Source organism: Anthonomus grandis, chromosome 1 (genome assembly GCF_022605725.1).
Source record: "Anthonomus grandis grandis chromosome 1, icAntGran1.3, whole genome shotgun sequence".
NCBI lineage: Eukaryota > Metazoa > Arthropoda > Insecta > Coleoptera > Curculionidae > Anthonomus > Anthonomus grandis.
In genome coordinates, this window is record NC_065546.1 from 54,709,937 (window position 1) to 54,732,100 (window position 22,164).

The window sequence follows — 22,164 nt, forward strand, 5'->3', positions numbered from 1 at the left end:
GTAAACCGGTGATTTGATGGCTTTATTTATTTCCAGGATTTCCAAACTTCCAAGATCCAACTTTAAACCCTTGAGACAAACACTAACATTTGATTTGATTCATTAACATATTTAACATACATTTATTTGTAAAGAAATAGTTCATACTTGCAGTGGAGTTGTATAGGTTAAGGTAAAAAAATCCTCCAGTCTTCCTCCTCTTAAACATTTAGTTATTTAAAATTCTCTACATGTTTCGGATATAGTGGTGTCTATCATCAGGGGATAAAAGGTTTAAAATTGGTATTGGATATACGCCCCAGGGTTTGATTCCATATCAAAAAACACCACTGTGTCCGAAACATGTAGGGAATGTTAAATAACTAAATGTTTAATAAATACGTGGAGGGAGAATGCAGGATTTTAATTTTACCTTACACATTTATTTATTTATTTACACCCTATAACACTACAGTCCGATGGTTTTCTCTCACTCGCTCCCAATACTGAGTAAAAACCTGCTAATCCGAGATTGATTTTTCAATCGATTCATTTTTTTGTAATTTTAACTGTTTACTAGATGTAGTACCATTCAAGTATTATTTGTTATTGTTTATATTATTTGTGCGCGTGTTAAGTAACTCTGTAAGTTTTTTACAATTTTAGTCTGTATTTTTTGATCTCATCTGTCGGAAAAAAATGTTCGTAAATAGTTTAATAAGTCTGTTTCTGTTGGTATAGTTAGTGTTAGTTGGTGTTGCTTAGGATTTATTTTTTTCGTGGGAAAAGTCGTATTGAAAATACTCAAAACAAGAAGAAACAAGAGAACGATACAGCACCGTCCAATCAGTATTATTGCATACATTTCTAAAGCCTCTAAAATTCACATCACTGTACTCTAGCGAATTAAAAAAAATTCTATATTTATTTTCGGTACGCTAATCCTAGCCAGAATTAACTCGTGATCAGACAACCCAGAAGGAATAACCTGGACAACACAATTTAGCTCAGAGACCAAATTTAAAAGATATAATCAATGAATATATGGGAGCATGAAGTGATCTTTGTTGGTTGTTTTGTTTAATAACCATTTGTAGAATTAAAGAAGCCAGCAGATTTTTGAAGCTCATGCAAGTCTGATAGATAATTAATATTAGGATCGCCACTAACGATTAACTTTGCTCCCACTGGAAATAGTGTCAAAACCATTTCAAAGAGTGTCAGAAACTCCCCAGTATAACATCTGGGAGAACGATAAATACATACCGGGTGGTGCGTCGCCAAGCGGAACATAGGAAAACTGATGTAAATTTTAAGGGGGTCAAAATTTTGTCAACCAGTATAAAACAAATAATTTTTACTGTTATAATTTCTAAGCAATTAATAATCAATATTACAACCGAATTTGTGAGGCACAAAATGCAACCTTAGCAATTGTGCGTATTTCATCTTTATTTTACTATGGGTCATTGACATAATTTTTAGGTATAAATACAAGCTCGAAATCTAGAGAAATTATCAGTTATTCGATGACCACTTCGTGCTAATCCTCTACCCTCAGGTAGGAACCGGTGGGACCATAAACCGCTGGTCTTCGCCTAGGGGTGGAATACCCTTGTAACGGGGTAACTTTGCCTTTTGGGGGAACCGACAAATTGGTCGTTCAAGACAAGTCAGTCGTTCTCCTTACCTAAGGGAAGAGTTGGCTCGGATACCTAGGTTCCGGGGAATCCCGGGGCACAGTTATCCAAAGGGATGGATTAAAAGTATTTCTTAATTTAGGTATTTTTATTGTTGATAACGCCGCCCCTGCTAATAACCGATGGTCAAAGTTACACCCTGTACTACCCTTGGCCTTTTAATAATAATAATAATAATAATAAGCTTTATCTCCAACAGGTTACATATACCCACACCAAGTTACCGGAAAATCAAATAAATATACAGTAACTGTACAAGTACGAATGCATGAAATATGTATTAGATCCATGCAACTACACTATAAAAGAATTGCTATATAATAAGTAATATATAATTCCTAAGTGGTTCTCCCCTGAACTTAGAAAGTTAACTAGGAACAAAAGGAGTGCTCATTCATTATATATGAGAGATAATACAGACGAAAAGTATATAAAATTTTCTCGCCTTAGGTCTGAATGCAAACGTATGTCTGATTTGTGCTTCCGACAATATATTGAAGGGATAGATTCTGGCTTACAGAATGACCCTAAATCATTTTGGAAGTATATCAATGATAAGAGGTCCAATTATACCCTTCCCAATACGCTCTTTTATGGTGACAAGCAAGCGTCCAGTGGTTTGGATATTGCAAACATGTTTAAAGAATTTTTCCAAACTGTTTATTCTCCTGGTATTGATAATAATCAGCTGCAAAATGCTCCCGCTAATGGTTTAAATTTAAACATTACTAAGATCTTAACATATGATATATTTGAAGGTATTAGCTCACTCCCTAACAAGATTACTGCAGGCCCAGATGGGATTCCGAATTTTCTCTTGAGGAAGTGTGTATGTACTCTTGCCATTCCTTTATCTTTGTTATTTAATGCTTCCTTACAAACATCCACATTTCCAATTGCCTGGAGGGAAAGTTTTATTGTGCCGTTGTTTAAAGCTGGCCGTCGGGATGTCATAGATAATTATAGAAGTATTTGCATTCAATCTTCAATACCTAAACTTTTTGATAGCCTCATAGCTAATCAACTTTCTTGGTTATGCAAAGGCTTAATATCAGATTCACAGCATGGGTTTTGCAAGAATAAGTCTACTGCCACTAACTTGATCTGTTACCAATCTGATCTTATGAGTAAATTAGAGGATCATAAACAAATTGATTCTATATACACCGATTTTAGTAAGGCGTTTGATCGTATTGATCATCAAATTCTTCTGTCAAAACTGATCTCCGTAGGGTTTCATGTTGATTTTGTGAGTTGGATTAAGAATTCTTTAACTGGCCGTATTCAAAGGGTCAGGGTAGGTGGACATTTTTCTGATCCTATCAGCGTAACATCAGGTCTCCCTCAGGGAGGGCATACATCACCCTTATTATTTAATTTATTTATTAATGATATAGTTAACTGTTTCCTGTATAGTCAGTGTTTGATGTTTGCAGACGACTTAAAATTTTGGAGGGTGGTTGGTAGTATTGTGGATCAAGATTTACTACAAGCAGATATGGATCGCCTAAATAATTGGTGTGAACAAAACAATCTTCATTTAAATGCTAGGAAATGTTGTGTTATTAGTTTCACTCGCAGGATCAACCGGTTTCAATCCAACTACTTCATTAATAATGAGCCACTGAATTATGTTGCATCTATTAGGGATTTAGGAGTTATTTTTGATGAGAAACTCACATTTATTGATCATATTAATTCAATTTCTATAAAAGCATCAAAATTGCTAGGGTTTGTTATGAGAAACTGTTCATATTTCTCAGTCTCTTCAACAAGAAGGGTTTATTGCTCCCTAGTAAGAACTATATTGGAGTACTGCTCTGTAGTTTGGTCTCCATACCACCAGATTCATATCGATGCTTTAGAAAGAGTTCAACATAAATTCCTGAGATATTGTGCTCATAGAACTTTAACTGTCATTGAGAACCATGACTATTCTTATATTGAAAGTCAATTATCTATTCCGACACTGTCGCAACGCCGTAATATTTCTGGTGCTAGTTTTATATATAAGATCGTTAATAGGCTTATTGATTGCCCTGATCTGTTGGGTCGCATACGATTTAATGTTCCTCATCACGGGTTGCGCCATAATGTAACCTTTAACATTCCAATCCACAGAACATCCTATGGAATTAACAATCCTATGGATAGGTATATGAATTTGTTAAACAATTCGAATATTGATGTGTTTAACATAAGTTCCTTAATGCATCTAAAGAGGTCACTTACTTCATAATTGTGCATAAAGTTTTGTATTTACATTTGTTCGGACTACGAGTGTACCCTCAACTTTATTTCATTCAAAGTTCAGTCCTACTGACGCCATCTATCGGACGGCGTTTGTAACGCGCCACTTACCTTGAGACCACAGCGCCCCTGACGGGACGCCTCGACTCCTCTCCTGTCAAGAACGACAAGCAAGCAACCATATAAATTAAATTTTGTTAACTTAAAAATTAAACTCTTGTATAAAAATTTAAAATAAATTCATCATCAAGAACTGACCAAAGTGTTCATTGTTCATCGTTTAAAATACAGAACAATTACCCAAAGCGAAGCAAGGAGGCATTGTTCAATCCATTTGATCCCTCGACCGGATGAAGCCATTACGCAGTGCTGGCTCAGCAACAAGAAAATTCTTGTGAATTGTAATTTGGAAGGATTTGCAGCCCAATATCGAAGGAAATAAAGCTTAAAAGTTCCCATTATCTTCCTGAGGGCATTCACCTGTTGCCTTTTTTCTTTTCAATATTTTCACAATAAAAAAGTGGAAAACTATTTCCATGCTTATCAGCGCTCGGGAGATGATGCTTGATGGTTTCACGGGTAAGTTTTTGCATTGCATTTTGTCTGGGTTGGTTTAAATAAAGTTTTATTGTTGTGTTTTTATTTCGCCCTATTTAAAGGTCAAATATTGATTATATTTATGTGTTTTGAAAAAAGTAAATAAAATTAAAAATCTTTATGCAAGGTAAGTTCTGTGCACAAGCCCTATTGTAGTATTGTACATCATTTGTATTTTGATTTAGAGAGGTCATACGTACTGTATTACTGCACAGATTATAATTCATATGCATTTATTATTTTCTATTTGGTTGCTTGTTTTTAAAACATATTGTACTGTACAGAGTGACAGATTTTTTATGTACTGAACATAAGGTGTAGATATCGCCTATTTTATGAGTCATTTTCGTCCTGTACTGCTCGCTCCTGTACAGATTATTTAGTTTTGATTGGGAGAGTAGCAAGTTCATTCTTTATAACTCGAACTGCACACTCTGTTGCAGATCATTTTATTTGTTGTATTGCACATTGCGTTGCAAATTATTTATGTTTTGTACTGTACACCATAGTGCAGATTATTAGATTTATAACTTGTACTGCACACTACGTTGCAAATTATTTATATCTATGTGTACTGCATACTGTACTGCAGATTATTAAAATTATATTTCTTTGTCGAGCTGCATACTGTAGTGCAGACCATTTTAGTTGAACCACACAGTGTAGTGTGGACATTCTAGATTTGTAATACACAATTTAGATTCAATCATTTATATTAAAAGTTTTAATGTATTGCACATTTAAAGGCTAATCAAAATATTTATATTTTATAATAGTGTATTGCACATTATAAGGCAGGCTTTATTAATTTGTTTCATTGTACATAAAGTACAAATTATTTGTTGGTGTGACATATAAAGGTGAAAATTTTGGTAAATTTATGTATTGAGCCGCCTACTATTTTATGTGATAATTACAGATTATCTTATTTAATTTCAGTTTTACATTTTGTCTTACATTAAACAGGTATTTTTATTTTTCATGTACAGGGTTTAACTATAAATGCACCTGATTTTAACTCAAATTTAAACAAATCCTTTATTATTTAAAATGGCAGAAGAAATAGATCATATTAGTGAAATTAAAAGGCTTAATATAACTAGAGGCCAAATTAAGGCTGAATTGACTCGTTTTGAGAATTTTTTAAACAAACAACCACAGAACCCTGTTTCAAAAATTAAAAGTCGTTTAGAGATAATTTCTCCCAAGCTTATTGAAGAGTTTAAAGTGGTTCAAGGTGAAATTGAGTCTCATTACATCTTGGGCAACATTGTCCATGATGAGAATAAATGGGCCACAGAAAGGGAAAATTTTGAAACCCAATTTTTTGATTGTGTATCTTCTGCTCAGGATTTAATACAGGGGCAAACTTTAAATAATTCAATGTGGCCACCTGCCAATGCTAATGATTTTGCTCCAAGTCCAGAAAATAATATTTTTGTTGAGCCCATCGCTAATCTTCCAAAGCTAAATTTATTTAAATTTTCTGGGGATTTCGGGGATTGGCGTCGATTTAAAGACACTTTTGATGCTTTGGTGCATTCTAAGCCCAGAAGCAAAATTGAGAAATTTCACTATTTGATTGATTGTTTAGTGGGGGAAGCTGCTAATGTAATTGCTTCTTTACAGATAACTGAAAATAATTATGACACAGCTTTAGAGCTTTTAGAAAATCGTTATGAAAATAGTAAAATTATAACAAATTTTCATATTAAAGAAATTTTAAATTTACCTAATGTACCTAGGGAAAATTCAAGGGACCTTAGATGTTTCTTGGATAATTTTCTAAAAAATTATAGATCTTTGGAACTATTAGATGAGTCTGTTAAACATTGGGATTTGATTTTGATCTATTTACTGACTGAAAAAATTGATTTTCAATCTCGTCGTGAGTGGGAAACTTGTAGTAAAGATATCGTAAAGCCCACTATTGAAGACTTTAAAAAATTTCTCACTAAACGTTGTGAAATTCTAGAAGCAGTGCAATCAATATCGTATCATAATAATAACCCCAGCAATTTTAATAAAACAGCATCTAGCAATAGTTTCAAACACAAAATGAATGAATCCAAGAGAGTTAATTTGGTGTCAGAATTGATTTGTCCTTTGTGTAAGGGAAATCATTTCTTGTTCAAATGTCATATATTTAGAGACATGTCTGTTAATGATCGATTTGAAAAGGCAAAATCATTAAATATTTGTATTTGCTGTCTAAAATCAGGCAATCATAAAGCTTCAAATTGCACTACTTTTTCCTGTAGATTTTGTCACAAAAAGCATAACTCTTTGTTGCATTTTTTTGGCAAGCAAAATAATGAGGTATCATGCCAACATGAAACTGTTTCACAGGCATCAAAAAATGCAGAATTAAATTCTATTTCCCCTAAAGTCAATTGTATTCAAACTGAGAATTTTACTAAAAATACTTCTGATCTAAACACTAATATTGTTCAGCCAATTTCCTTGTTTGCCAGGGAAAATTTTGTCTTGCTATCTACAGCAATTGTTCATGCTTTTGATAAAGATAACAGACCTATAAAATGTCGCATATTTTTGGACTCAGGCTCCCAATCTAATTTGATAACCAAAGAATTTGCAGATATTTTATCATTGCCCTATCAAAATATTAATCTTCCTCTAATAGGAATTGGTCAAGTTTCCACCAATATAAATAAAAGAATCAAAGTTAAAATTTCTTCTTTGTATAATAATTATTCGACCAGACTTTCCTGTTTGGTAATAGATAAAATCTCTGAGCACTATCCACAAATACCCTTTAATATTTCAGATTTGCATATTCCAAAAAACATCATTCTGGCTGATCCTGATTTTAATTCCCCTCAAAAAATTGACATGCTTATTGGTGCAAGCATTTTTTATGATTTGCTATCTGTAGGACAAATAAAATTAGGTAGGAATTTACCTGTTTTGCAAAAATCTTTATTTGGGTATCTTGTCAGTGGAAATTTGCAAATGCAAAAGAAAAATCATCTTGCTTCTCAGAGTATGTTGTCTACTATTGATTTGGCTAAGCAGCTGGAAAGGTTTTGGTCTGTCGAAGAAATTCATTTAAATAAGCCTGTACTCACCCAAGAAGAAGCAGAAGTTGAAAGGCATTTTTTAGATAATACAACAAGAGATGTTGCAGGGCGTTTTGTAGTAAAATTACCTCTAAAGGATAATTATACCGATTTAGGTGAAACTAAAGGTATAGCTTTACGTACTTTGTATTCTGTTGAGAGAAAACTTTCAAAAAATTCCCCGATGTGTGAAATGTATACTTCATTCATGAGAGAATATGAAACTTTGACTCACATGTCTGAAGTCGAGTACAATGTTGGAAACGATTTATGTTTCTATTTGCCTCATCATTGTGTTGAAAAGGCTGAAAGCACCACTACTAAATTGCGTGTTGTTTTTAATGGTAGCCAAAAGTCATCAACCAATATAAGTTTAAATGATGTTTTAAAGGTTGGTGCCACTGTTCAACCTGACTTATGTTCCATTCTTTTGAAATTCCGTCATCATGATTATGCGTTGACAGGAGATTTAACCAAAATGTACAGACAAATAAATGTACATCCGGAACACAGAAATTTGCAGCGGATACTTTGGCGTGAAGATCCTCCATTGCCTGTTAAAGAGTTTTGCCTAAATACGGTAACTTATGGTTTAGCTTCAAGTTCATTTTTAGCCACTAGATGCCTTAAGCAAATTTCTGATGATATCCGAACCAATTATCCTATTGAAAGTGATTTTATAGGCTCAAATTTTTATGTGGATGATTTTTTACTTAGTCACCCTTCTTTAGAGTCTTTAATTCAAGTAAAAAACAACATTACTAAAATCTTGTCTGGTTATGGATTTGAAATTAGAAAATTTAAGTCAAATGACTCCCGTGTGTTTTTAGAAGGTAATGATGATTATTCTTTATCAGAATATGTCATATCAGATGAGAATACCACTAAAACATTGGGAATTTCTTGGATACCCACGTCTGATTGTTTTATTTATAAACTTCAACTTGAAGATTCTCTGACAAATTCCGTTACCAAGAGATCAATATTGAGTTTCATTTCAAAAATATATGATCCATTGGGATTCCTTGGACCCATAATTATCCGAGCAAAATTAATCATTCAACAGTTGTGGAAACTTCAATTATCATGGGATGAAAATTTACCCATAGAATTACATTCCCAATGGTGTGAATATAAGAAACAATTATTTAATATTAATACTATACAAATACCTCGACAAGTTTTAATTAAAGGTGCTAATTTGGTCGAATTACATGGGTTTTCTGACTCTAGTGAGAGTGCTTATGGCTGTAGCGTTTATCTAAGATCTATTAATAATGTTGGAGCCATAGATTGTCGTTTGTACTTTGCCAAAACAAGAGTAGCTCCTGTACAGGCAATTAGTATTCCAAGACTTGAGCTCCAAGCTGCAGTGCTCTTAGCTAGATTAGTGAGCAAGTGTTTAAGTACTATTTCCTTTGAGATTCAGAATATATATCTATGGACTGATTCAACCATAGTGTTAGCTTGGTTGTCAAGAGAGCCTAAAACTTGGCAAACTTTTATATGCAATCGTGTCTCTGAAATCCAACAGTTGACCAATATAACTGATTGGAATCATATTTCAACTCATGAAAACCCAGCTGATATATTGTCTAGAGGTTCTCAAACTAACGATTTTTTGTCCAATAGTTTATATTGGAATGGTCCTTCGTTCCTTAGACAGGATAAAGAAAATTGGCCTGAAGCCACCAATATTTCATATTTTTCCAAAAATCCTGTAGATGTTCCCGAATTCAAGAATCAAAATATGAATTTTCTATGTCAGACCGATAACCTGTTTAATTTTGATGAACTTTTTTCTAAATTTTCTTCTTTTAGTCAATTAATAAGAGTTGCGGCCTACGTCTTTAGATTCATAGATCGCTCTAAAGGTCGACATGATGTTCAAACTTTTATTAATAATGTTGTGTCAAATTCTGAATTTTCAAAGACTTCTTTACGTCTAATCAAATTAATTCAAAGTTCTGAGTTTAATGCGGACATTTGCCATTTAAGAACCCACCGTGAAGTATTGAAAAGGAGTAAGCTAAAAGCTTTAGCGCCCTTTTTAGACCCTGATGGTATTTTGAGAGTGGGCGGAAGATTAAAGTTTTCTGACTTAAATTACGATCAAAAACATCAAATTTTATTGCCGAAAAAACATAAATTTACAAGTTTACTGATACATTCCGAGCATTTAAGAGCTTTACACGCCGGAAATCAAGGAACGTTATCACATATACGCCAAAATTATTGGATTATTGACGGCAAAATGGCAGTCAAATCCTGTATTAGAAATTGTATCAAATGTTTCCGAGCCAACCCTCCTAATTTGACTTATAAAATGGGCGATTTGCCTTCTGTCCGCGTAAAACCTTCTAAAGTGTTTCTTTCTGTTGGAATCGATTATGCAGGCCCCTTTAATTTAAAGGATGGCCAAACCAAAACCAGAAAAATAATAAAATGTTATGTCGCGATTTTTGTGTGTATGGCTACGAAAGCTTTGCACATAGATTTAGTCACGGATTTGTCCACAGATGCTTTCTTAAATTTGCTGAAACGTTTTGTTTCGCGTAGAGGTTTGTGCACAGATATTTACTCAGATAACGCTACTGCTTTCGTTGGCGCAGACAATGAGTTGAAACGTTTGCAAAACATTGTTAATGGCGGTGTCTTAAGAGATTATTTGAACCAAACTCAGATAAATTGGCATTTTATTCCAGCTAGATCCCCAACATTTGGAGGTCTTTGGGAGAGTGCTGTGAAATCTTGCAAGCATCATCTCAAGCGTGTTTTACATAATGATCATCCTCTTAATTTCGAGGAAATGTATACATTATTGGTACAGGTGGAAGCCGTCTTAAACTCTCGGCCCCTTATAAGCCTTTCTCCTGATCCTAATGACCTGGAGGCTCTTACCCCAGCCCATTTCATTATTGGACAGCCAATGACGGCATTGCCTCAGAGAAACCTGGAAGATTCTCACACTAATTTGGTAAAGCGACTTCTTCATGTTCAGAAGCTTTTCCAGCAGTTCTGGAGACGATGGAGCCATGATTACCTTCACACCCTCCAGGAACGCAGTAAATGGCGTTTCAATAAGGATCCCAACTTACAAATTGGTGCCTTGGTGATTGTTAAGGAAGAAAATACTCCCCCAGCCTACTGGACCTTGGGTAGAATTTCTGCAGTCCATCCCGGTGCTGATGGCCTCGTTAGGGTGGTCACCATTAAGACTAAGAATGGTTTCTTGAAGAGAGCAACAACGAAGGTTTGTTTGTTGCCTATTGATGTTTTGTAACGCTCAAGTTATGTTGAAAGGTCAGCCTTTCAAAGGCGGCGGGATGTTCGGACTACGAGTGTACCCTCAACTTTATTTCATTCAAAGTTCAGTCCTACTGACGCCATCTATCGGACGGCGTTTGTAACGCGCCACTTACCTTGAGACCACAGCGCCCCTGACGGGACGCCTCGACTCCTCTCCTGTCAAGAACGACAAGCAAGCAACCATATAAATTAAATTTTGTTAACTTAAAAATTAAACTCTTGTATAAAAATTTAAAATAAATTCATCATCAAGAACTGACCAAAGTGTTCATTGTTCATCGTTTAAAATACAGAACAATTACCCAAAGCGAAGCAAGGAGGCATTGTTCAATCCAACATTCTTGCATATAAATTATTAAGGTTGTTTCTAGTATATGTAGTATAGGTGTTTTTTACTTTAGTATTAATTTTTTAAGTAGGTTTAGATTATGAAAGTTGTTTATGTAAATATTATTGCTTTGTAAAATTTACAGTTAATGGGGTTTTCCCGTATTATGAATAAATGAATGAAATGAATAAAAAAAAGTAGTGAGTTTGAGAAAATAAATAATAAAAAACAACACTAAATTAGGATAAGAATCAAGAATTAATTTAAATCAAAAGAGCAGAAAAAAATGAATAAATAAATGTATTCAAACTAAACAACCTAGCCTCCCCCACCGACCATACGCAGGTGACTCAAAATAAGTGCCAGATTGTCATGGTGAATGTCACAAGAATCAGCAATAGTGTTAAAGTTTTGATACATAAAGTGAATAGGACTTTATGTATCAAAACGAATGTTGGACCTGGCTGTGTCCAAGTTAAAAGCTGGACACTGTCTAGATCCTGGGCGTGGTATATGAAAGCAAATCCTTTGCAAAAGGGATGGGCAGTCAATTTTATGGTTAAGTAAATTAAACAAGAATTTCACTGAATGCATTTCTCTCCTCTTCGCAAGTGACCATTCCGTATATCTAGAGAGCAGCAGGTTATGGTCAAAACCCCTTGGAGGATAGACTCCATCATCCTTAAATGCCAAACATTTAAGGAATCGCCGTTGGACTGATTCTAATAGGTGAATGTGCTGGTTGTAAATGGGAGACCAAATGAGGGAGCTGTAAATCCAGCCTGGATCTAACAAATGCATAGTAGAGAATTTTGGCAGTGGCAGTGTTCGCAAAAACTTTGCAATTTCTAATAATAAAGCCCAGCATGCGAGTAGCCCTAGAAACAGTATCTTCGATGTGAGGGATAAAAGAAAATTTTTGGTCAAAGGCGACTCCAAGATCCTTAAAACAGGTAGGTAGACCTTGTCAGAGACTCTCCATTGACTGAGTAATTAAAAACAACTGGACTTTTGATTCGAAAGTAGCTGGCCACATTATAATTGGAAACATTAAGGTTAACGCTGTTCAAAGTGCATCAATGGTGTACAGTATTGATGTTCTCTTGCAGTTGACCACCATCTGCTATAGAGTCAATCCTATGGAAAAGCTTTAGGTCATCAGCATATGCTAACCGAGAGCAATTGAGGGTGGTGATCAAGTCATTAGCGAAAACGTTAAAGAGAAGGGGGCCCAAGTTAAAGCCCTGAGGAACTCCAGAGGTGGGTGAAAAACAAGCACATCTAAGCCTTCGACCTCTACAAACTGACAGCGGTCAACTAAATAGGAGTTAAGGAGCTTTATTAAGCGATCGGAGAATCCAAACTGACGTTCAAGCTTATTTAATAGGATGAAGTGGTCAATCTGGTCAAAAGCCTTTTGAAAGTCTGTGTCGATAACATCGATTTGACCTCTGTCATTAAGTGCTTCACACACAAACTGAGAGAAGAATGCTAGGTTTGTAGTACATGATCGACCAGAAACAAAGCCATGTTGATCGTTGGCTAGCATGGATTTAACCTTGGAAAAAATTAATTTATAAAGGGCCAACTCGAATAACTTTGAAAAATTGCACAGAATGGATATAGGGCGGTAATTCTCTATTGTTCCAGCATCGCCCTTTTTAAAGATAGGGCAAACCTTGACTTGCATTTTGCTTTTGAGACACTTTCTCGCCATTATAATGTCGATAGCCGCGAGCGCGACGACGTCTATGCAAGTTAAGGGAGGTGCAAAGACGACAGAATGATCGCTGGGAAGTGAGTTCGTGTATACACTCCTGAAATAATCTCCAAAAGCGTACACAATGCTGTCAGGCGTATTGTATGATTGGTTAGAAAGCTTCATTGAGCCGGGTATTTGAGACTGAGTACGTTTTGATTACGCTTGAAGACCAAAATTCACTCACTTTTGTGGTAAGGCCCTTTGTACAGCCTAAGGTAACACAATATATTTGTCAAACAAACTAAGCCGTTTTTCTCGAGCTATCTGTCCCCCATCCCCGTACGCCACGCATAATTAAGGAGCCAGAAAGGCCTAAACGAATAGGTAAATACCAACTAAGAATCATTCCGCGCTAAAAATTCACAGAAAACAAAGGAGAAGTACCTCCACAGAATTATTATTATTGGTATTCAAAAGACAAAATTTTTTTTGAGAAAAACACCTGAAAATATCAATAAATTCTAAGTTAAAATAAACCAGTCGTTTTTGGCTAAACTTGTCTATTGGATATTTGGAAAAGTAATGAGGTCGTAGCACTTTGAGCTTTCCGCTCGATTAAAACGGTCAATAACAAAAAAAATGACATACAAAAATATAAATATATTAAAAAAAGAAATATATACAAAAACAAATTAATTTATACATTTACAATTACTCAAGAAAACAATTTAACTGTTGGCGTTCGAGTCCTTGACCTTAATCCTAGCCAACTCGTTTTCCAACTGTTCGACCCTCAATTTAAGATTCATGTTCTCCTCAATCAAATTATCGCCGTTACCACTGGTGACAAAAGCCAAATCCTCTCTCATCATCAAGAAACGATCCTCAACTTTGATGAACTCCTTCATGGTGGCCATGTGCAGGTCCAAAATCATTTTCCTGATTTGGTGCGCGTGGTCCATGAACAAATACGAGAGTTTCGTCTCCAGTTGTTCCATCGACTGTTTTATTTCAGTTTTAATGTATTCGCTGTTCACATTTTGGACCTGAGTGACACTCGTCGAGGCACAGTTGGGGATTATCGGGGAGGCGTTGAAACAAGCCTGCTCTTGTAGGCTAAAGGGCGTGGAATTGGTTTGAATTTTTGAGTCTTTCGGTTGTGTTTTTGGTGTGTTACCTACTTCGAATATTAATGATTGTTCTTTAGTAGGGACAAGCTTATGGCAATCGCCTTCGTCTAAAAACACTTCCGAGTCCAAGGTGGTATTTTTGTCCAAACCGAGGGCATTTAAAAACGAATCTCCACAGTCCAAGGAGGATTTATAAGACTTTTTTAGTAATTCTGGGGTGGCTGCATTGGCTGGCGACTGCACTTGAGCTTGCACCAAGTACCCAAATACGTCACTGGTACGTTTTTTTACAGCGGTAATAGATGGTAGTTCTTCGGTGGACTTGGAGGGCTGTGGAGCTTCATCAGCAACAAAGCTGCTTAATGAACTGCTATTTGTAACGACGCTGTTTTCCGATGAGTTTTGGCATAAAAGGTGCTTTACGGCACTGCTGTGAGCATCCAGTGAATTAACGGGCTCTCTCAGACTTCTGGTGTCATAGATGAGGATTTTGCCATTTTGGGTACCCATTACTAGATATAGGGAATTATCTAGAAAATCTATCGATAAAACGTTGTTTTCTACTGCGATTTTATTTACTCTCGTATGGCTTTCAATGTCGAATATTCTCACCGACCTAAAGAACAAATAAGGATGTTAGTTAAGGTCACAACTGTTTGAATATAATTTCACGAAATATTCTTTTAATAAGGTTTTGGGTAAAGAGAAAGCATTTTTTGGACAATAATTTGATATAACATTTCTTATACTCTTAAAATCTGTCCTTTGAAGTTTTGTCTTTGGTTAAAATAGTTGCTATGATTTTCTAATATTAGTTTATCCTGTTTTCCTAATATAAAGGCTTATTATCTAGTTCCTAAGTTGTATTTTATAACTTGTATTGGCATGTATCCACTTCATTTTGAGGTAGGCATGCAATTGTGATTTTTAATTCATTTTTTTTTTAATATTGGCCGTTTTGCACGTTTAATAAAGAACTAATTAAGTTAGAGGTAAACTACAAAGTTTCGGGACTGATATTGCAGGCACATTTTTTTGAGGACATTTTTAGGCATTTGTGGGGAAGGCACAAAGAATATTTGCATACATTTTTTTACTGAGAATGGATTTGAACGAAAAACTTGATTCTAATAGTCTAATAGTTTTGGTCAGGGCTTTTTTTCCAACTACCTCATCAAATCTTCACCATTATTTAAAATATTTTCCTGAAATACTTAAAATATTATAAGAAAGGATTTTAGTTAAAGAAATAACATTTTCTTAACAATAATTTGCTATAAGAATATTTTTTGTGCCACCAAATTGAAAGTATGTACAGGGTCTTTCCCCATATATTGATCCCCTCCCTACAGGGGTAATGCGAAAAGTTAAAAAAAAAATTAATACAAAACTTTAGGGGTTTTACTTTAAATTTTTGAATCCGATGTCAAAATGTTTTTTTTCGTTTAGAAACATCAAATTTTGACAGATAATCAGTTTTTTCTTATGGAATACCCTGTATATGACTTCATAGTTAAAAAGAGCCGAATTTTCTGATTTCAAATATATATAGTTTAACTATGTTTTATTAAACTGTTTCGGAAATATCGGGCTCCAAACTTTAAAGAAAATAATATATTGAAGATCTTGGTAGGCGCTGCATTGTTATTGTTTAACATTTATTAAAAAACAAATCATTCAAATGACATTGTCATTTCTTGTTTGTTGACCCATAAATGTTAAAAAATGCCGTACAGTGATGAAGAAAAATGTGACATCGTCCGTATATTTTATAAAAATAATAATAACGCAAATGCCGTCAGAAAGGAATATTGTTGAACCTTTCCTTTACGTGCCATTCTGGCAAAAAATACGTTTAAAAATATAGAACGAGCATTTTGCATCAGGAAAACTCTACGATGAAAACGTCGGACAGTTCTTGTCGATCCAGAAGAAGAATTACATATTTTGCTATATTTCGAAGGTAGGTAAGTTTTTACTAATTTTTGAATACATTTAGATCTACGCTATCATGTTCGAGCCTTTGTCTCCCTCAAATTGCCCATCAAAAATGTTGAATTTCTTTTTAGAACACCCAAATCATTCCATAGAAGATGCCAGAATTTACTTTGATCGATCGGCCAAAAAAATTATTCAACTTTAAAAAAGTATAAATATTTTGCTTATCGAATATTACATGTTCAAACTTTAAGTGTATAGCAAAGAAATAAACGGGTGGAATTTTATCAAGAGATGCTAGTGCTAAAAGAAGAAGATAATAATAATAATAATAATAAAATAATAACTTTTTTAAAAAAAATTTGTAGACCGACGAGTGCACCTTTACAACTGCGGGCATTTACAATCGAAAAAATGTTCGCAACCGCCGAATAACAAGGGAAATTAAGTTTCAAGGGCGGCAATCTCTACATGTATGGTGTGGAATTTTAAATGACCAGGTCATAGGACCTATTTTTTATAACGGCAACTTGACGGGAGAGAGATACCTAGAGATGCTTACTTATCAAATTGAAGCTAAACTTGAAGATCTACCCATAAGGCAATACGAGCAAATAGTTTGGCATCAAGATGGTGCCCCACCGCATATTGTGTTACCTGTTTTGACATTTTTAAATAAAAGATATAACCTGTGGTTTGCACGAACTGGGCCAATTCGTTGGCCACAGTCCAGACCTGACACCTCTTGATTGATTTCTGTGGGGTTACCTGCAAAATAAAGTTTACGAACAGAGAACTGAAAATGTCGAGGAGCTCCGCAGAAAAATTATTACCGCGATAGATGATATCAATCAAAATCATAGACAATTTATAAGGAATACAATGCACAAAATTGAGCAGGATTATATAAACTGTATTGATAATGGTGGTGGTCATATAGAGCAGTTATAGTTATAATTACGTCTATATGAAAATTTAACAATTGTTAAAATAATGGATCCTTGTCAACAAAAAGATGCTAAATATCACCTTAGTAATAATAAATCTTCTGTTTTTATTGTTTCTACTCAATTCATTTATCTTAAAAAAAACGCCAAACAATAACAATGCAGCACTTACCAAGATCTTCAATATATTATTTTTTTAAAGTTTGGAGCCCGATATTTCCGAAACGGTTTAATAAAACATAGTTAAACTATATATATTTGAAATCAGAAAATTCGGCTCCTTTTAACTATGAAGCCATATACAGGGTGTTTCATAAGAAAAAACTGATCATCTGTCAAAATTTGACGTTTCTAAACGAAAAAAAAAAAATTGACATCGGATTCAAAAATTTAAAGTAAAACCCCAAAAGTTTTGTATTAATTTTTTTTTTAACTTTTCGCATTACCCCTGTAGGGGGGGGAGGGTCAATATATGGGGAAAGACCCTGTACATATTATATCTTATGCAGATGATACTGCCATTGTGATTTCAGGAGAGTCTTGGGACATTGTGAAAGATAAATCTGTAAATAATATAACTATAATAAAAAATTGGCTTAAAGCATTTAAATTATCATTAAACTTAGCTAAAACAACATACATAGCATTTTCACATGCGAATAGACCACATTATAATTCTATTTTACTAGATAATCACTGTATTAAAGAAACTTTATCTACAAAATACCTTGGAGTTGTAATTGATAAGTTTGTTTATATTAATTTGTTGTTGTATTATATTTAATTTGTACAGGCAGTTATTATAAAGTCCTCCCCACACCAATATACCATATCTTATAATTGATTCCACAAATACTTTTTACATCATTATTAAAGTCTTAGTATTTAAAAATTCCCTCAATAAGTAAAATTTATGAATTAGTTTTGGAATTTTGTTGGAAATATAATCAATGTGTGGTTGCCATTTCAGAAACTTATCAATTACAACTCCAAGGTATTTTGTACATGAAGTTTCTTTAATACAGTGATTATCTACTAAAATAGAACTATAATGTGGTCTATTCGCATTAGTAACTGAAAAGGCTATGTATGCTGTTTTAGCTAAATTTAATGATAATTTAAACGTTTGAAGCCAATTTTTTATTATAGTTAAATTATTTACAGATTTATCTTTCACAATGTCCCAAGACTCTCCTGAAATCACAATCGCTGTATCATCTGCATAAGATACTAGTAGACCATCCACCTGTACCCTTAATAGTGAGTTGATATATATTATAAAGAGTACTGGGCCCAAAACTGTTCCTTGTGGAATGCCAATCTTAATTTCCTGTTTGTCACTTAGGACATTATTGAGCTTAACCATTTGTAGTCGCTCTGATAAATAACTTGAAAACAACTCTAAAGCAGTACCCCGAATTCCAAATCTTTCAAGAACATTAAGAAGTATATTATGAGGCACAGTATCAAAGGCCTTTGCAAGATCTAGGAATATAGCCATACATTTTCTGTTTGAATTTAAATTATTTACTACCTCAGTTATTAGTTGATGCATGGCATCTTCTGTACTGCACCCCTCAAAAATCCATATTGACTTGAGGATAAAACATTATTTATTTTTAAGAAATTCATTAGTCTAATCTTTATAAATTTTTCACAGAGTTTCGCAAAATTACTTATAAGGCTGATAGGTCTGTAATTATTAATGGATGTTTTGGAACCTGATTTATGAATGGGTGTTATTACCGATGTTTTAAATTCGAGGTGTATTTTACCAGTTTCTAATATGAGGTTTAGTATAAGTAATAGTGGATTAATTATTTCTAAATGTGTCTGTTTAATGATATCAGCTTGAATACCATCATAACCAGGTGAACTATTATTTTTTAATGTTGTAATACACTTTATTAATTAATTTTTTGTTATTAACCCCATAACAAAAAATTAATAAATAAATTGATTTTGTTATCGGGGCATCCAATTCCTGTTCATGTTGTGGTGGCGGAATTGCTGTTTCCATTTCTACTCCAATATTGATGTAATAGCTATTACAATAATTTCATGCTTCAATTAAACTATTAAAATTTTCTCTATATTTATTTTTTATATTAATAAAACCATCGTTTTTGTTTTTAACGTTTTCGTATGTGGCATCTTTGATTATTTGGTACAACTTTCTCATATTACCCTTGTTATTTTCAATTTTTTTCCTATAATATTCATTTTTCTGTTTATGTATGAGTTTGTTTAAGTTATTTCTATATTCTCTATATTCTTTATCTAATTGGGTATTAAATCTTTTCAATATTTTTTTCTTCATTCGGTCTCTAGTCTTAATTGATATGATAATACCATTACTAATCCAATCTTTTATTTTTTTATGTTTTTTGTGCTTTATATTGGAGGTTTGTGAAGCGTTTATTAATAATTGTTGGTAACTTTTTAAGAAAATTGTTGTTGCCATCTCTGAGTCATGATTATTCATCACCACTGACCAATCAAAATTTCGTAGTAGTCGTCTAAACTTAGGAATATCCAATTTAGTTTTAATGTCATTGTAAGAATTTATTAAATTATATTGCTTTTCTTCTATTTGACTAGCGAGAAACATTATTGGACTATGATCTGTTATATCCGCTTCAATTACATATGAATTTAGTTGTAAATTATTAGATTTTATTTTTTGATTGATGAACAAGTGATCTAGGCAAGTTTTTGAAAGAAGTCTTGTGACTGAGTTAATATATGACTTGAAGCCTAATGAGTTCATCATAGAAAGATAATTAACAACATGATTATCATTTCGTTCTAAAATATTTAGATTGACGTCTCCAACAAAAATGTCGATATTAGAAAAAGTGATTGTCTCAAAGTATGTAAATAAATCACTTATAAAATCTGTCCTTGAAATGGGTGGAGGCTTGTATATTGCTGTTAATCCAAAAGTTGTGCCAATTACTTCAAAATTCATTCTACTTAGAGTTGCTTCTGAGTTAGTCAACTGAGTGAAAGAAAAATCAACATTCAAATTATTTTTTACTAGTATAACAACACCATCATTTTTATTATACTTAGCATTATTATATAAAACTCTGTAGTCTGGTATATTAAAATTGTTTATCGAATCAATTTGAAGGTTTCAGCAAGCACAATAATATCAATAAAAAGTAATTTATATGTTTCTTAGTAAGTAATTAAGTTATCAATGTTCCTATTAATTTAATATATGTTACTTTTATGTAGTCCTGTGTGTTTATCCATTTATTCTGTTTACGAATTTTACCTTCTATATGTTCAAATGAGTCTTCGCCCGTATACCCAACAATTTTTATTTTAGGTGAAATTTTTCTTGGTACCTCTATTTCAAAGTTTTCTTTAAGTTTAGTTTCAGCTTCCTTCTTGAATAGATTTATGTCATGTTCTGTATCACATTTAACTATAATTTTTCCATTTTTTGTTTCTTTAATATTTCTAATTCCAAGATTCAAGTTTGCAGGGTTTATTGATGATTAAAGTTCCATTCTGGTTTTTTGTGAACTTTGTGCTACTTTGGGTTTAATAACAATTGTAGGCAAGTTTGAGGTATTGTTTATCCTTTTGGGGGTGTTGTACAATTGTTGCATATGATTCCTTCTTAGATGACTTAATCTACTAAAAGTAAGTAACATGATTTTATACCGCACATACAGATGTTTCACATCTAGGTGTTTAATTGTATCAATATTAAAATGAATGATAATTTAATAAAAAGTGTAATATATGATATTTGATATATAGTATGTATTGTATAATATATGATATATAGTTCAGTATTATAGCTAGTACTTAGGTTTACTGTTAATTATTAATATGTACTGGAAATGTTATATTCCTCAGCAAATAAATAAAAAATTAGTGGACCATAAACTCTTTACCATAAATTTAATTACCTTACCTAGAGTTTCACAAAATATAGTCTTTACCTGTCTGATCCTGCAGAAACCACCAACATAACATTCTGCGGATGAAACAACACAGAAGATACTGGCCCAGTATGTGCATCAGCTTTAAACTTCACCTTATTAACATTCACATCCCAAACACAAACAATTCCATCATTACTGCCAGCCATAATAAAATTCCTTTTAAGACTATGTGCTTTTACATCAGTAACAGAATCACTTTTGGGCACTCTAAGGGAACAACTCATATTTTTCGCCACATTATTAAACAATAATATGTCGCCGTTACTGCACCCAGCAAAACAGTGGGTGTCTTTGGCCGTAAAACCCACATGGGTAATGCTACCCTTTGCCTTGGGATATCGGGCTTTTACACTTTTCATTTTGATGTCATATAATAATATTTGCCCTTGTTTGGTACCCACTACAATGTTCCTTTTTGTAAGGTTTTGGAAACTTGCACATGATGGCTCAGGGATGTCTTGCACTGTATGTAATAGTTTGCATTGGTCCTTAAGGGTTACAATTTCGGTACAACCTGTATAGGGCACCACGGCTATCCAGTTGCCATCTTTGGCCCATGAGAGGCTCCTGCAAGGCCCTTCGATAGTATACTTTGGTTGGTATGTGTATACTAATTGATTGGATGGAAAATCATAGAATTTTACGATGGATGAGGCTGAGGCTATGTACATTGTATTCAAAATGGCTCTGCAACTGAAGTATATGTAATAATTTTAACGGCAAATTAATAAACATTAAGTGAGGTTACCTTTTAGTAAGTTTATTATACAGATCAAATAGTTAGAGTAAATGGGATAAAAGTGTTTCTTAAACAAAACTGATTGAGAGGATTGATAAAATCAGCTTACAATAGATATGTCTTCATTATTCGAATCAGAATGAAACAAATTAAAACAAAACATCAAGAAAATTTTAAATTTCAAATAAAAGGTCAATTAAACGTCAAATAGGTGTGCAAACAGCATACCGAACCGCTGTTTTAAGCGTCGTTTACACTTGACAAATTTACTGGCGGAAAGTACTTGCCACCACTATAAACTTGCTTGTTGTTTTGCATTTACACATTTTCAAGTTTATTTGCTAAGCAGTTAATATCAGCGTTGAGGAACGCCTTATGGTGACCCTTCGATTTCTGGCAACTGGAGAGAGTTATTCCAGTCTTCAATACAGCAGTCGTATACCTCAATGTACCCTATCAGGCATAATATCGGAAACGTCCAAGGCCATATATCAGGCATT

General features: G+C 33.6%; 2 protein-coding genes across 2 annotated transcripts; one reads left to right on the forward strand and one right to left on the reverse strand.

The window, feature by feature from the left end:
• The first annotated feature begins 4,048 nt into the window (after positions 1 to 4,048).
• Positions 4,049 to 11,578, forward strand: LOC126740232 (uncharacterized). Its single transcript, XM_050446169.1, has 2 exons — positions 4,049 to 10,859; positions 10,910 to 11,578. The coding sequence occupies exons 1-2, from the start codon at positions 5,577 to 5,579 to the stop codon at positions 10,988 to 10,990; spliced, it is 5,364 nt and encodes a 1,787-aa protein (XP_050302126.1). The 5' UTR covers positions 4,049 to 5,576; the 3' UTR covers positions 10,991 to 11,578.
• Positions 11,579 to 13,590: 2,012 nt separating this feature from the next.
• Positions 13,591 to 21,867, reverse strand: LOC126741899 (uncharacterized). Its single transcript, XM_050448364.1, has 3 exons — positions 21,674 to 21,867; positions 20,923 to 21,612; positions 13,591 to 14,691 (listed from the first exon to the last, which is right to left on the reverse strand). Exons 2-3 carry the CDS (start codon positions 21,594 to 21,596, stop codon positions 13,674 to 13,676), a joined length of 1,692 nt encoding a protein of 563 aa, XP_050304321.1. The 5' UTR covers positions 21,597 to 21,612; positions 21,674 to 21,867; the 3' UTR covers positions 13,591 to 13,673.
• Between the last annotated feature and the right edge of the window lie 297 nt (positions 21,868 to 22,164).

What these genes read in the sequence shown, in the direction of transcription:
- LOC126740232 (XM_050446169.1), top strand. Translation starts at nt 5,577, where the DNA reads ATGGCAGAAGAAATAGATCATATTAGTGAAATTAAAAGGCTTAATATA. An exon ending in TGAAGAGAGCAACAACGAAG is followed by an intron (nt 10,860 to 10,909) that starts GTTTGTTTGTTG and finishes TTATGTTGAAAG; the next exon opens with GTCAGCCTTTCAAAGGCGGC.
- LOC126741899 (XM_050448364.1), bottom strand. Translation starts at nt 21,596, where the DNA reads ATGTACATAGCCTCAGCCTCATCCATCGTAAAATTCTATGATTTTCCA. An exon ending in GTTTCTGCAGGATCAGACAG is followed by an intron (nt 14,692 to 20,922) that starts GTAAAGACTATA and finishes TTTGTTCTTTAG; the next exon opens with GTCGGTGAGAATATTCGACA.